At 39.4% G+C, this 14,686-nt stretch overlaps 1 protein-coding gene across 1 annotated transcript; it reads right to left on the reverse strand.

Moving 5' to 3' along the window:
* Nucleotides 1-598: 598 nt before the first annotated feature.
* POU4F2 (POU class 4 homeobox 2) lies at nt 599-4,536 on the reverse strand. The gene is made up of 2 exons (XM_075613968.1): nt 3,379-4,536; nt 599-3,013 (listed from the first exon to the last, which is right to left on the reverse strand). The coding sequence occupies exons 1-2, from the start codon at nt 3,598-3,600 to the stop codon at nt 2,081-2,083; spliced, it is 1,155 nt and encodes a 384-aa protein (XP_075470083.1). The 5' UTR covers nt 3,601-4,536; the 3' UTR covers nt 599-2,080.
* Between the last annotated feature and the right edge of the window lie 10,150 nt (nt 4,537-14,686).

Here is a 14,686-nt window from a genome sequence, read left to right on the forward strand (position 1 = left end):
TAAACCCACTTATTGTGACAATGGGCAATTGAGGTCTGGTTAAGGTTCCACAATAGTGTGAGCAAACTTAGAAGCTTTGGGTACTGAGCCAGGCTCTTGGGACCATGGAAGCTCGAGACTGAATTACTATGACTGGGGGTAATAGATTATTACACGTCACTATTAGGCAATTTGCTATTACTTCATGAAAGAAGCAAACCATTTTAAAATGTATTTTCCAAATATGTTTAACTTTGAATTAAAGTAAGGCACAGAGGGCCCTGCTGAAAGCTATTGTTTATGAATGGGTGGATTTTGCCTCTCTCCTTTATATGGTTAATTAATTAATTAATATATATATTTTTTATTATTATTATTCTTTCCCACTCTAGCCCTGAAGTCCTTTTAGAAGGGGGGGGGAGGAGGAACACATTGCGCTTTCATTGCAAATGTCTCTACTGTTTATGAATGTCATCTATTTAAATGTATTTAAGAATACTGTATATTTGTTTGATTTCATTTGCTTCAGTTGTTTAGAAACCATCATGAATTATACATTTCATTTGCAAATCTCAATGTCACGTATATTTATTTTAAAAATGTACTTTATAATTCAAAATGCTTGACGCATGAAAGCAACAATAGGCGATAATGTTAAATAAAAATCACACTTCTTTACAAACATAACGTGCCAATCAACTGTCAAAATCTTGTTTTTAATGAAAGACGAGTCAACAACATTTTAAATAACTTAATACATTACTGTAATAAATAAAACTTCTATTATTAAAACAACGAAATTGAATCTTTTACGGGACTCGAGACCTGAAATAGCCTCAGTACAGCAATACAGCAAAAATCTGTAAGAATATATCTATAGGTGTGGTAAACCGAAGGAAATATTTACAGCACACTGACATTTTATTGGATTCAAGTATCATTAATCTCTGCTACACATCTTGAATATGCAGCAGTGCAAGACCTCTCTATTCTGATAAAAGTTTCTTCACTCAACTCTCAAAAGGGGCCTTGCCCGAAAGAAAGCAAAACAGAACCTTACAAGTCTGGATATTGTTGGGAGACTTGTCAAAGACTTTCCTTAAACGTATATAAAAACATCAAAAGGGAGAGCACAGTACAAATGTTCATATTGCCAAACATATCTCATCTGACTTACTAGGAGTGGGTGACTGACAGGGTGGGGATCCCCATTAAAAATGCAAGAAAGGAAACGATTCTCATAACAATCAGATTCCAGAACCCACACACAAATATAGTGTCAGATAATGTGCTCCAGCTTGGAAACCAGTCAATGTTTTCTGTGTAAGATTTTAGATGATAATCTACAAATGTTAAAAGGGAAGATGGTGCCATTTTAGACAACTGAATTGTTGAATTTCTCTAACGCCACACGTATGGGTTTGTGCATTCAATGTGTTGTCCAAATAATTAAAGAGCAGCAAACTGACTTTTTTTTTTTAAATATCAGATATCCAAAGAGATTGCAAAGGGTAATTTACCATTAATCAATCGGTTGTAAAAAATAAAATAAAAAATGAGTGACACATACAGTATGATGACTTCCTCTAGACTTGGCATCACAACAGGGGACAAAGGTACTCATCACATTAAAAATATATGTATATATATATTTATATCTAATATATCAAGTCATCGCTGAAAACGACTGCACTTGTTTAAGAGCAAAACAAAATACAGCTGAGATGTTGTTCTCGAATTAGCTTCGAGTCCCCAGCATAGTTTCAGTCTGTTTCCCATGTTCTTTTTTTATTCGTAAAAATAGTTGTAATGTGCATTTAAACCAGGGAAAAAGTCTTAAGAATAAAAACATATCTTACTTGTTTAGTCTTGATCCGTAAAAAAAAAAAAAAACTGACTGCAGATCTAGCTTCAGCAAGACACTAGTTTTCATTTGACACGGAAAGAAGAGAGAGCATGTTCCCTTTAGTTCACCTGACCAGTCTTTGATTGCGTTATACAAGATGTAGGTATATACAGCTATACATTTATAGATTTAAAAACATTAAAATCTGTACTGTTCGATACAAAAAAAAAAAAGAAGAAGATAATCCCAAGCAGTCTATATCCCAGCTGAATATTTCATCCTTTTCTGTTTCTGCCTTTGGTTGCAGAACCAGACCCGGACCACGTTTTTCTTCAGGTCCAGTTTCTCAGCAATAGCTGCGATCTTTTCGGAGGAAGGGCGAGGCTGGATGGTGAAATAAGCTTCCAGTGACCTCTTCTCCGGGGCTGCTATGGACGTGCGTTTCCTCTTCTTCTCCGCCCCATTGAAGAGCTCGGGCTTGGTGAGCTTCTCCCGGTGAGACTTCTCTGCCTCCTCCAGCCAAGCTTGCAGGATGGGCTTGAGGGCGATCATGTTGTTGTGGGACAGAGTGAGGGACTCGAACCTGCAGATGGTGCTCTGACTCAGGGATCCCACCCCGGGGATCTTCAGGTTGGCAAGGGCAGACCCTACATCTGCCTGGGTAACCCCCAATTTGATCCTCCTCTGCTTGAACCTCTCAGCAAAGGCTTCCAAGTCCCTGGGATCCGCGTCCAAGTCGCTCATGCAGCCCATGTGGGATGGTAGCCCATGGGCATGTGCCATGCTTAGCGCTGCCTGGTGCATTTGGTTCATGCTGGCCATGTGGGGATGAGATGGCGTGGAGACCACTGAGCCATCTGGTCCTGTCATGGCCCCAAGTGTTAACCCTGGGTTGATGTGGTCCAGCAGCTCTCCTTCCAAAGGTTGGTGGTGGTGGTGATGGTGATGGTGGTGGTGGGACCCAGGAACCCCGGATGGGTGAGAAATGGGTACTGAAGAGGACGAGGAAGCAGAAGTGCAAGGGATGGTGTTCATGGTATGGTAGGTAGCGTCCGGCTTGAAAGGGCTGTGGTGTGGCGGGTGGTGGTGATGATGGTGTTGACTCTTGCACTGAGACACTAGATCCACCGCAGCCAGAGCTTCAGCACGGGCCAGCAAACTCTCATCCAGACCTCCGAATATATTGCTCTGCAATGTCAAATAGAAAGCACACATTACTGTCTGCTGGGAATACACCGATTAAAACTTTTCCAGAATGTTAAAAAAAAAAAAAAAAAAAAAGAAGAAGACAAGCTTGGTGTAGAGAGAGGGAGAGAGAACACACGCCTAGGCACACACAACACAAGATACATGCAACATCCCAGGTCATAAAAATTAATATGAAAGACAAGACCGGCTGAATACATAAGTTGAGGCAAAAGAGAGAGAGAAAGAGAGGGGGCAAAACATTGGATGTGTTGGGTGATTTGCTGTGCAGACATGAAAAAAACATCAAGCAGATAAAGGGGGCTGTCAAGATGTGCCTTAGAGCGGTGATTATGCAGAGTACATACCGGTGGGTTTGGGAGACAGGCTCTTCTCATCGCCTCCGAACTGCTGCTGCCACCTCCCCCAGCTCCAGAGCTGGTCCTGACGCTGGTGATACTGGGGGAGCTGGTGGCTGAGGATGAGGAGTGCGGGGAGGAAGAGTGCAGACCAGAATACTTGGCCTCGTCCTGCAGGCTGCTGTGGGGCATGCCGAAGGGCTGCTTGTTGTTTAGAGACATCATCATCATCCTTGCAGGTGGTGTGGGGTTGCAAAACAGAGGGGAACGGGGACAGGGAGCCAGAAACCCCTCAAATTACAGAAAGAGTCTGAATGGGGAGGAAAATGTTCAGGCTCCTGCCTCCTCAAATCTGCCGCTGTTTGGAGCTGAGGGCTCTCCCCTGGTTTCCTCTACCTTGTCCCCTCCTCCTTCCTTCTGTCCTCTCTCACTCTCTCTCTCTCTTTCCTTCCAAGGACCCAGGTTTTTGTCTCTCTGGCTGTCCCTATGAATAACGTTGCTTTGCCTATCCTCTTTCTCTCCCTTGAGAGTAAATAGAAAATCCTCTAATATTTTCCTTTCTCTGTCACTATTACTCCTCCCATCCACGGTCTCTCTCTCTCTCTCTCTCTCTCCCTCTCTCACTATGTTAATGTTTCAATATGATTACAAAAAGCAGCTACTCCCTGGCACTTTTGAATTCAGCCTCTTCTTAGTAACCAACCTCCAGGCACTGAGCGAGCACAGAGGAATTATGCCCCCTTATTACTGACTCCATCTGTCCCAGGCCAGCCGTCTTAAACCATTAACTCTCCTTTGCTTAAAATACTAACACTCTATAGGATGTGCCTTTTGTTTTCATTACCTACTAGTACTTTATGCTGCGGTCCTTCTAATCCCCCCTTATATCTCTTTTACTGCCTGCTTCTCTAAATCTCACCCTCTTGCACCCTGCCTATAGCTGTCCCCTGGGCCTCCCGGGAGCCCCTCTTCGCTTCCTTCGCTGGGTGCTGATGATGCTTTCGCTGCTGATTGTTCCTTCTTCACACCTTGGCCTGGCAGGTAGTGTGTGTGAAGAGGAGGCATCGGTCTACATTGGATGGGAGGCACATTCTGTCTCCCTCTTCCTTAGTCTCACTGCTCATCTGTGATTGGACAGCTCTGTGTGTGTGTATATGTGTGTGAGAAAGAGAGGGAGAGGGGGAGAGGCACAGAGAGAGAGAGAGAGAGAGAAAAAGAGGGAGAGGTGGTGTGTGTGTGTGTGTGTGTGTGTGTGTGTGTGTGTGTGTGTGTGTGTGTGTGTGTGTGTGTGTATATATATATATATATATATGAACAACACATCTTTACGTGGGATACTTTGTTTCTATTTTTGTCTTCACATTTTATATATATATATATATATATATATATATATATATATATATATATATATATATATATATATATATATATACATATATATATATATATATATACATATATATATATATATATATATCTACAGTTTCTTAAATTCTATTTCCTTTTGCTCGTTTGCTTTCCCTTCACCTCCTTGTACAGTGATTATCTGCAGTAACATATTGATCTTGTGAAACTGTACAGATGTATGTGTGTGTGTGTGTGTGTGTGTGTGTGTGTGTGTGTGTGTGTGTGTGTGTGTGTGTGTGTGTGTGTGTGTGTGTGTGTGTGTGTGTGTGTGTGTGTGCAGAATTCACTACTATCCTACACACGTAACAATCATTTGTAATTATTACCTGTATGCGTTGTTGTTGATTGTCATCACAAAACATTGAATGGACAGTGTACATCGTCACAGATACAGTATTAACGACACCATCTAAAGTGGAGAGGAAGAATATTTGCTATGTGCGCACAGGAGCAGTCAGTTCGTCCTATCCCTTCTTCAAACAGATCTTCACACACAGGTTTCATCTGCATTTTTAGGATGGTCATCTAACATGCTCCATTATTTAGGCTTCATCAGGACTAGCTTCCCAGCCTGCCCAGGATTCTGTGACCCACAGCCCAAAATCTAATCAACAATATAAATTATAATAATAAGGAACACTTTACCTCGCTGGTCAAGTGCTGTCGTTTTTCACCATGGAAGAAATAGCACAGGGTTTTATAAAGACAAGTCTTCAACAGCCAAATAGTTAAAACTGCTTCCACTTCTTAATAGTTTTGCATCACTACTAGACCACTGTAAAATAAACAATGACTAGTCCCCCCCCCCCCCACTCACACCACTGCCCATAATGAACCGATTTCTAACGACTCATAATTCTGTTCAGTTTCTAGCAAGGCATCCAGAAACAGGCACCACTTCTCTCCCTGGTACCAGCAGTCCCAGGTAAGTGCTGAGCTATTTAATACCTCTATCTAAACAGCAGAAGTGGTGATTTTTTTTTTCTTTCTTTCCTTTTTTTTTTTTTTAAAGGAAATCCCCAAATTACATTGTACAGCTTTCACTGTCGCCATCTCCAAGAAATGAAATAAATCAAACTTAAAAGCTTGAGGATCATTTAATTACGGTGCGAATAGCGCTCTGGAAGAAGTACAACAACATCTCTAAGCAAATTATAGCAGGGCCAGGAAGGAATTATTAGATTGAAATTTCATTTAGGCTCGGGAGATACAGCACTTCAATATGTAATCTGCTATGCCTCATCTGATTTGTATGCTTAATTCGGCTTGACGAATTTATTAGTTTTCATAATAGTGAAAAAATTGAGAAGCACTGTGGGCTAATGTATTGTGTGTACTATAAATTGTATGTCATCGTTGAAAGGCTGAAGTCTATAGATATCTTTTATTAATGACAGCAAGACTAGGGTTTCCTGTAAGCCTTTAGGAGTTGATGAAACCCTCTGTTCTCCTATAAGAAGGAGATTAACAGATAGTCCTGTTAATTAGGCTTCTTCATCAGCAATATCGTTTCAAACTTTAAATGATGTTCTAATTAACTAAGGTTTGTCTAATTTGCCTAATCTTCAAAAGACGTTTGCTGAGCTAATTATTACATACTGCTGAGTATTTAGTATGACTATAATAAAACTGAAATACAAGTTTCTGTCTGGATGGTGTCTGTGCAAAAAAATGTTTCTACGTGATGTTGGATAATAAAGCAGAGGCAGATTACAAACTACTGTAGTACTGTAGGGGATACGTTCACATTGTATATGGATATTGTCTAGTTATATGATACATTTCCATACATAGCTTCAGTCAATAGGTTATGAAATGTATTGAAGGTCCTTCATTCTGCAAAGTGTTGGGTATTAATGCCACAAATCTCTAATCTTCTGAGTTAAACAACTTGTAGAAAGGTAAGATCAATACTAAACTTCTGCTGCTTTAACTACATAGTGCAAGGAACAAAATGTGTTTGTGTGAGAGAATTTGGTACACTGTAAATACACCCTGTTATATATTTAAATATATATATCCCTAGATTAAAGGAAGTGGATTAGTTAAAATAAATATTTTCTCACCCAAAGCCTCCTTATGTAAAAGGTTTGAGTGAGATATATTTTTGTCAAATTGTAAAAAAAATTAATATACCTTTATAGAGCTTAATTACTTTCATAAATGTTTTAATGTATTCTGTCGCATGGGAGAGTTGGGAAATGCATATCGTCAATTTGCATTAATCTTGATCTTAATAGCAACTGACAACTGATCTCCAAAATGCTAAACACTTGTCACTATTCTGCGAGGTAAATAAGGTATTATAATAAATTCATGAAATAAAGAAAACTCTGCTGAAATAATTGGCTAAACTATTACCAGTGTTGAAATAAATGAGAACTCAAAGTGAAAAGTTACATTTTCAAACGGCTGCTTTGACACGTTAAATACAACGGAAGAAATTAATAAAGATATATAGTTTTATCAATCATATTCAACAAAATGTAAAAGAAAAACGATGTCTCATTTTGTTCTTTCTTTCCCCCCCCCTCCCCCAAAATATGATATTATTTAGTAAAACAAAAATCATTCCCCAAACTAGTCCGCAGTTCATTTGTTTGTATTTCATCTCTGCAAGTTTCTGCAGGTTGCCCCAGGACTGAATGAGTATCAAGTGTGAGCTCAGTTTAACGCAATAAAATGAATGGAGCTTTTGATCCAGAGTATAAATTAAGATTTGATCCAAAGGATAAGAATCAGATGAGATGTGATCCAAAAGATGGGTATGAGTGGAAATCTCATCAGAGCACAAGGATGAGTTAAAATCGGATCCCGAAGAGGAAGACGAGTTTAGATCTAATCCAAAGGGAGTGCGGATATGTTATTCTGGGGATACTAATGAGTTGAGATTTGAGCCAGAAGATGAAAGTGAGTTTGGATCTGATCCAGAAGATGAAGACGAGTTGAGATCTGATCCAGAGATGAAGATGACTCGAGATGTGTTTCAGAGGATGAGTATGAGTGGAGATTTGTTTCAGGTGGTGAGTGTAAATTGAGTGCACCTTTACTGGAGTGTGAGTCGAGCTATGATCCAAATCTCCAGTAATTCTATGCGTTTCTTTGCTGGTGAAGCCTGCGCGATTGAGCTATAACAATTATATGCTGTACCACTATAGCGAGAGGGGTTTTTTTGGAATGGAAGTCTCTCTTTGCCTTTTTCCTGATACTGTGCACTCATCAGTGTGGCAAGCCCTGTGCTACAGTATATCCGTTTCTGATATTAGATTAGTATTAAAGCTCCTTTAATACTACTTGTATTTAAGGCGAAGGCACTTATCTTGGCAAAAAGCCATGCACTATCACTGAGTCAAACTAGATCGATCTTAAATATTAACTTAATATTAAATCGGAAAACTGCAAGTATCATACAGAAAGAAAGTGACAACAATCTGGAGTCACATGACGAGTTGCACAAATGTGTGGAATATGTGTACATAGGTTGAAATAACATTGCTGCCACAAACTCCACTTTGCCAGCTGCAAACAGATGTGGATACACCCTGCCCTGGAAGCAGAAACAAATCTGCATAGTGAAAGTGCAAGTACATTCTCACCCTTCAAACACCATCAGTTTTGTTTAGGACTCAGGAGCCAGGCTGGGCACACACAAGGACTGCTTACATGACATTACAGCCACCTCTCGTCTCTGCAGGCCTTGGACATCTGGGGAGAAATCGCTGTCTCTTCCTATGTAGCGCTGTTCTGATTTGTGATTAAAATTGAAAGCATGTATTCATATTTTACTGAACCTTAAGCGTGCTATGAAATTTTAATCCATTAAGATACATTGTGAAAGGAGGGCCGGGCTTTTCTTCCACTTTAACACAAGGCAGAGCTGAAAACAATCCATTTGAAAAAACATCGCCTTGCCCTTTAGTCAAAATAAAGCTCGGTAGTAATTACGAGGTGTATTTTCAATAACTCTTCATTTATTTTATGGACATGGAGCTGTGTAAAAATAGCACTAACCTTTTATTTAGAAGCTATTCCTATCACCGCTCTCTCCATTTCATGGGCAGGCTGTGGGATGTACTTTGTTCTACATGTTCTGAATTATCATATATAAAATATCGTGTTGTTGGTTTCGTTAGTATAAAAATAACGCTGTGAGAACAAGATTTGCCGTGTATAAAAGGTTTTTAACCAAGCGCTTGAATAACAATTAGCTATCACTGCTGCATCTTAGGCACTTCTTAGTAAAAGAAAGGAGCAGCTGAGATTAACATACTGTAAAATAACAAATACTGGTGCCCTCTGATGTTAGGCATACACATACATCACAATGCCAGGCATTAAGTAGACATGCTTTCTCAAGTAGACTCAGTGTCCAGTTCATGTTAAGGCCAATAAAGTGTTATCTGGTGTATTTGTGTTAGTTGGGGTTGTTAGAATGAGTCCAGCTTTTCAGAAGACAAGTGCTTCTGAACTAGTGCAGAGAGACGTACCGTACACTGCCTAATTATGACACTGCAGCAGCAATATCAAGATCAGGAATAACACCATGCACAAACCTGATCTCATACATATCAATTCACACATATTCATACGCGTATTCAGAATACATTCCTAATATTGTAATGTAGTCACCACTGTAACGGGTATTATAGCAATATATGTCAATATGACTGATTGCTTTAGATTACTTTACCCTCTTTATTCAGTTTTCATCCTCAGCAAAACTCACTACTCTGTGTAATAGTGTGTGTGTGTATATATACATACATACATACATACATACACACACACACACAAATACCAAAACAGCACTTAACCCATTCAGTGCCAGAGTTGGGGTGATTGCTATTTGAATAATGTATGTGCAGAATTATAAATGTAATATGTTTTTTTTAATAGAGTATATCAAAAGGGATGTTTGCCTTTGTAGGAATCCCATCACATCCTTCTGTATATCCCTTAGGTGGATGTGTATGTAACCTTTCCAAAAGTTAAGTCAAGTCACGGAGTTAAACTTGTGGTACGGATCAATGGGGAAGATTTCTGCAATCTCAGGCGCCTGGCGCTCTCTGGCACTAAGAATAAAAGGTAGAAATCGAAAGTTAATTACTTGAAGTGAATCCATAAATCCCTTTCCATAATTTATCCGCTCATTTTCAGGAGTTGCATTTTAATGTTTGCATTTTTACTTTAGACTGCAACACTATGCAGTCTCCTTCTCTCATGCACACTTCCTCACGTTTTTTTGTAGATGGGCTTTTTTCCATTTCAGTTTGCATTGACATGGATTCTCAGTCTTGTAATTCTATTTCACCCTGCTTTAATCTCTCTCTCTTCTCCCTTTCTCCCCCACTCTCTTCTCTCTCTCCCACTCTCTTCTCCCTCTCCGTCTCTCTCACTCTCCCTCCCTCTCCTCTCTAAACCCATACAATGTAGCTCAACATTTTAACACCCCATTGTTATGTGGTTTTTTTTTTTAGAGTGGATTAGACATGCTATGGGTGATGTGGGGTAATTTATCTAATGATCCATAAAGGTGCTGGGAGCAGAAGAAGAATACACATTGATTAACTTTGGGGGTTATTTACTCAAAGTCTCCCAACTGCAAAACTGGGGCAAATCCAGTGCAAAAGCACTGTACCAGATTTATTAAAGGGAAACATCTCATTGCTATCAACGGGTTTCCTTCTCTACCTACAAACTTGGTGCTGTTTTTTTTTACAAATATACTTTTTGGTGATAAACACACAAAATATATTGCGTCTGTGCACATCTAGCTACTAAAATTGATTTTCTATTGTGAGCCTTATGCATCCACAATATTGACGCAAACACATGCAATGTGCAATACTAATTTAAAAACACAAAATACATATAGCTCTGCTTTCATTTAAATGTTATCCATCAGGTATGCAATATGATGCAATGGCGTTATGCCACATTGTCATGGCAACGCATTGTCATGTGACGTAATGGCGTCATTTGACGTTGGGTCACCTTGACAACGCTATGCTGCATGAGGGGGGGTGTCACTCTGGGGAAGGTAAGACCCCCCTCTCAACACACAGACACAAAAATTGCCACCCAAAAAAATGTCACAGCAGGTGTCCAGTCTATCCAAGTCCTTCTGGAGAGAAATTACATCCGGCTCTGGTTTTACTAACTTATGCAATTTAGTCATGAGCAAAGAAGTAGACTTTGCTCTCTATGCCAACCTCAAAATCATTAATAAAGAAGTTAAAAAGCCGGGGTCCCAGTGCCGATCCTTGAGGTACTCCACTCACAACTTTAGCCCAACCTGAAAAAGTTCCATTTATGACAACTCTCTGTTGTCTGTCTTTCAACCAGTTTTCAATCCAGGTGTAAATATTTTTACAGAGACTAATTTCCTTTATTTTGCACACTAACCTCTTCTGTGGCACCATCACAAAAGCCTTTGCAAAATCTAAGTAGACCACATCAACTGCAGGAACCAAAAACATAGATTGTTAGCTCTACGGGGCAGGGATCTGTGCCTGCAAAATGTCTCTGTAAAGTGCTGCCTACAATTAGCAGCGCTATACAAGAACATGCTATTATTATTATTATTACCCACGTCTAAATTCCTACTTATCTCCTAAAAGAAACTAATGAGGTTAATTTGGCAAAACCTATCCTTCATAAATCCATGCTGATTATTACTAATAATTTTGTTATCTATTAGGTATTCCTGAATATTGTTCCTTACTAAACCCTCAAGTAGCTTCCCCACTATTGATGTCAGGCTTACAGGTCTGTAATTCCCTGGTAGTGATTTATCTCCCTTTTAAAATATAGGCACAATGTCTGCTTTACGCCAGTCTTGTGGTACTGAGCCTGTGGAAATGGAGTCCTTTAATATTAAATGTAATGGTTTGGCTATTACTGAACTTAGCTTCTTAAGAGCTCTTGGATGTACAGTACCATGCCAGGTGCCTTATTTACTTTAATTTTATCAAGCCATCTATGCACTTCTTCCTCAGTTATCCATTTCTCTATTAATATAGAGGTTGTGGCTTCCTCCTGTGACAATATTTTTGCAATTGACTCTGGTAAATACAGAGGCAAATAGTGTATTTAATACCTTTTCCTTATCTCCAATAATTTGCCTGCCCATCTCACACTGAAAGGGTCCAATGTTATATTTTCTAATATTTTTGTTATTAAGGTACTTGAATAACTTTTTACGGTTTATCTTACTTTCTACTGTAATCCTTTTATTTGTTTTCCATTTTTGCTCATTTGATTGCCCTTTTGTAACTTTTGTTACATTCCTTATAATTTTGATATGATGCCTCCGTCCCTTCTGACTTTAAGAATCTAAATGCCTGCCTCTTTACCATTTCCTCCCCTACCTGTTTATTTCGCTACATTGGTTTAGACTTATCTCTTTTATATTTATTACCCAAGGGTACACACTGAGAAGTGTACTTATCTAACAATGTTTTAAAGACTGCCCATTTATCTTCCACATTTTTTCCTGCAAAAACATCATCCCAATTTATTCCTTGTAGATTATTCCTTAGTTTCTTAAAATCTGTCTTTCTAAAATGTAAAGTCTTTGTTGAACCCATATAATATGTTTTTTTAATCATTTATTTCAAACATGCATCATTAGTTTACTTACATTTATATAACTGACCATTCATATGTAAGTCTCATAATCACCTATATCACCGTAAAGCAAAACAATGTAGTCTACCTCCCTATAGATTAGAATAATATTATGTGTATACATGTCTTGTAAACAAATCTCTATTGATTTGATATTAACTTGTGTGTAAACATCTACTTACATTTTTATACGCATCATCAATTTTATATTTTGCAGTTGCCTCTCAAAGTTCCCAGGAAGAGCCGGCAAACATGGTCTCTGCTCCACAACAGGAGACATAGGAATAGGCCAGTGAGCTATCGAAGCCTGGAAACAATTCTGCCTCTGTTTGAAGAACCATAGGAAGTGCTGGTTATCCTGATCCCTGAAAACATACCCGATCCAGTGCAGGAAGAACAGCTTAAGCAGCTACTCCTGATCAAATGTTGCCTGTTGCTGATTCAGCGGTACCCTATGAGGCTGAAAATATTGATACTCATTTTCACGATAGTCAAGAAGCATTTAGTAGGCATCAAATCCTTGGCCTGCGCAGAGAAGTACGTTTCCCCAGAAATGGCCTGTGTACCTTTACTGCTACACAAAATGAGCACATGCAGAATATAAACACCCATATGAACAACCAGGTCCAAATGAATCAGGAGTGCAATTTTTCCCAATTTGTCAAGTGTTTAAAAAAAAAAAAACCCTGACAGAAAACAGGTACTGGAGCACACGAAGGATCTTCTAAGTGCCTTATCTAAACCTTATATGGCAACTCCACTGAGTTCCATTCAAAGGGCTTCATCCACATCCACTATCTTTTTTTTAATTGCCACAGTCATTTTTTTTGTGGGTATTAGTTTACTTAAAATAAAAAAAGTACATTTTCTTTGTCCAATTCCATTTGTTCCCTTATTTAATTTATGGATAGAGAGGGCGGGGAGAGGTCAGCTAGGTATTAGATGTGACATTTGCTAAATGTGTGGAGAACACATGATATTGTCATTACCACAATTATAATGAAAAAATAAAATGCACTTAAGTGGCTACTAAACATATTTGGGCTCTATGATCTTATTTGAATAATTTGTTCGTTTCATAAATGCGTGTATACCGTGTATGTCATACTTTTCAGTCTAGATTAAATTTACCCGACTCAACACACATTTTTGAAGCTTAAATACGTGTCCACGAAAATGTATTACCCATCTAAATACATAATGGTTTATTTCCCTCACTTAAAAAGGTCCTGCTATGCTGTTCACGCTCTCTTCCTCCTCCTCGCCGTCAGACTAAATCCCATTGAAAGTTGCCATCGGGCCTGCTTGGGGTATCTCTTCATCCCGAAACGAATATCCAAAAGAGGTGTAGCATACCCGAAAGAGGGCGTCACAATTTTTAAACATTTGTTTTGCAATAAAAAGGCTGCCTCTTTCTAGTACTGTATGTAGAATCTACACTTTAGTGACATCAGTACACTTCAAAGAACCTTGGTTGAAGATTAAGATAAGACATTTTTTTCCGATAAATTCCTTTATAATTGTAACCCTGTTTTCCCCTCCTCCGGGAAATACACTGATTACTAACTTCGTGTGGTGCTGAAGCATACCTGCAGTTCCAGGAGAGCTGAGTGTCCACGATTGTAAAGGGCAATAGGACAGGCTTTTGGGGTGGTCTTTAGTGCTTTACTCTGTGATACAGCGCCTCCAGCCATGATAGGATCCTAGGGGTAGTATATCAGCTCCCATCACTGCATTCAGTCTCCCTCCTGCCCAGTAACTGACACCCAGGCAGAGTCTTGGTGAACAAGCAGCTTTATTTCTCGTTCTGCACAGATTCTCATTACAGCATATTCTCTGCAGTCTCAGGACCTCTAGATGGTGCTCGCCCGGTATCATGGGCCCAATCTAGGGGGTCTCTAGGCCAGCCGGCCTAGAGTGCGCATGCTTTCCCCACAATGGAGAAGACTGATAGCTCCTTCCTCACTCCTTGAGGAGCAGAGAAAGACTCTTTAACTTTTAGCTACTCCCCTTGGAAAACTCTGGAAGGGGCGGGCTCATGGACTATACCCACCTCCAAGGGGACTGTACACAGGCCATGAGTCACCTTCCTTCACTTTCAAGGGAAGCAGGAAGCAGAAGGGGGGTCATTGGCCCATAGATTAACATTTTACTGCCTGGAATTTAACAGGGCTTACATAACAGATAAACTATGTTGGGAAAGACAGGTACTATGGAACATACCATGTTACATAATCTTCATGGAAACTTGTTCTGTGCTGTCTGGTGGAGCAAGGAA

This window comes from Ascaphus truei, chromosome 1, assembly GCF_040206685.1.
Source record: "Ascaphus truei isolate aAscTru1 chromosome 1, aAscTru1.hap1, whole genome shotgun sequence".
Taxonomy (NCBI): domain Eukaryota; kingdom Metazoa; phylum Chordata; class Amphibia; order Anura; family Ascaphidae; genus Ascaphus; species Ascaphus truei.

Bases quoted from the DNA above. Each gene is read 5' to 3' on its own strand.
- POU4F2 (XM_075613968.1), bottom strand. From the start codon at position 3,600: ATGATGATGATGTCTCTAAACAACAAGCAGCCCTTCGGCATGCCCCAC. The intron at 3,014-3,378 runs GTATGTACTCTG...TTGACATTGCAG, and splicing joins CCTGTCTCCCAAACCCACCG to AGCAATATATTCGGAGGTCT.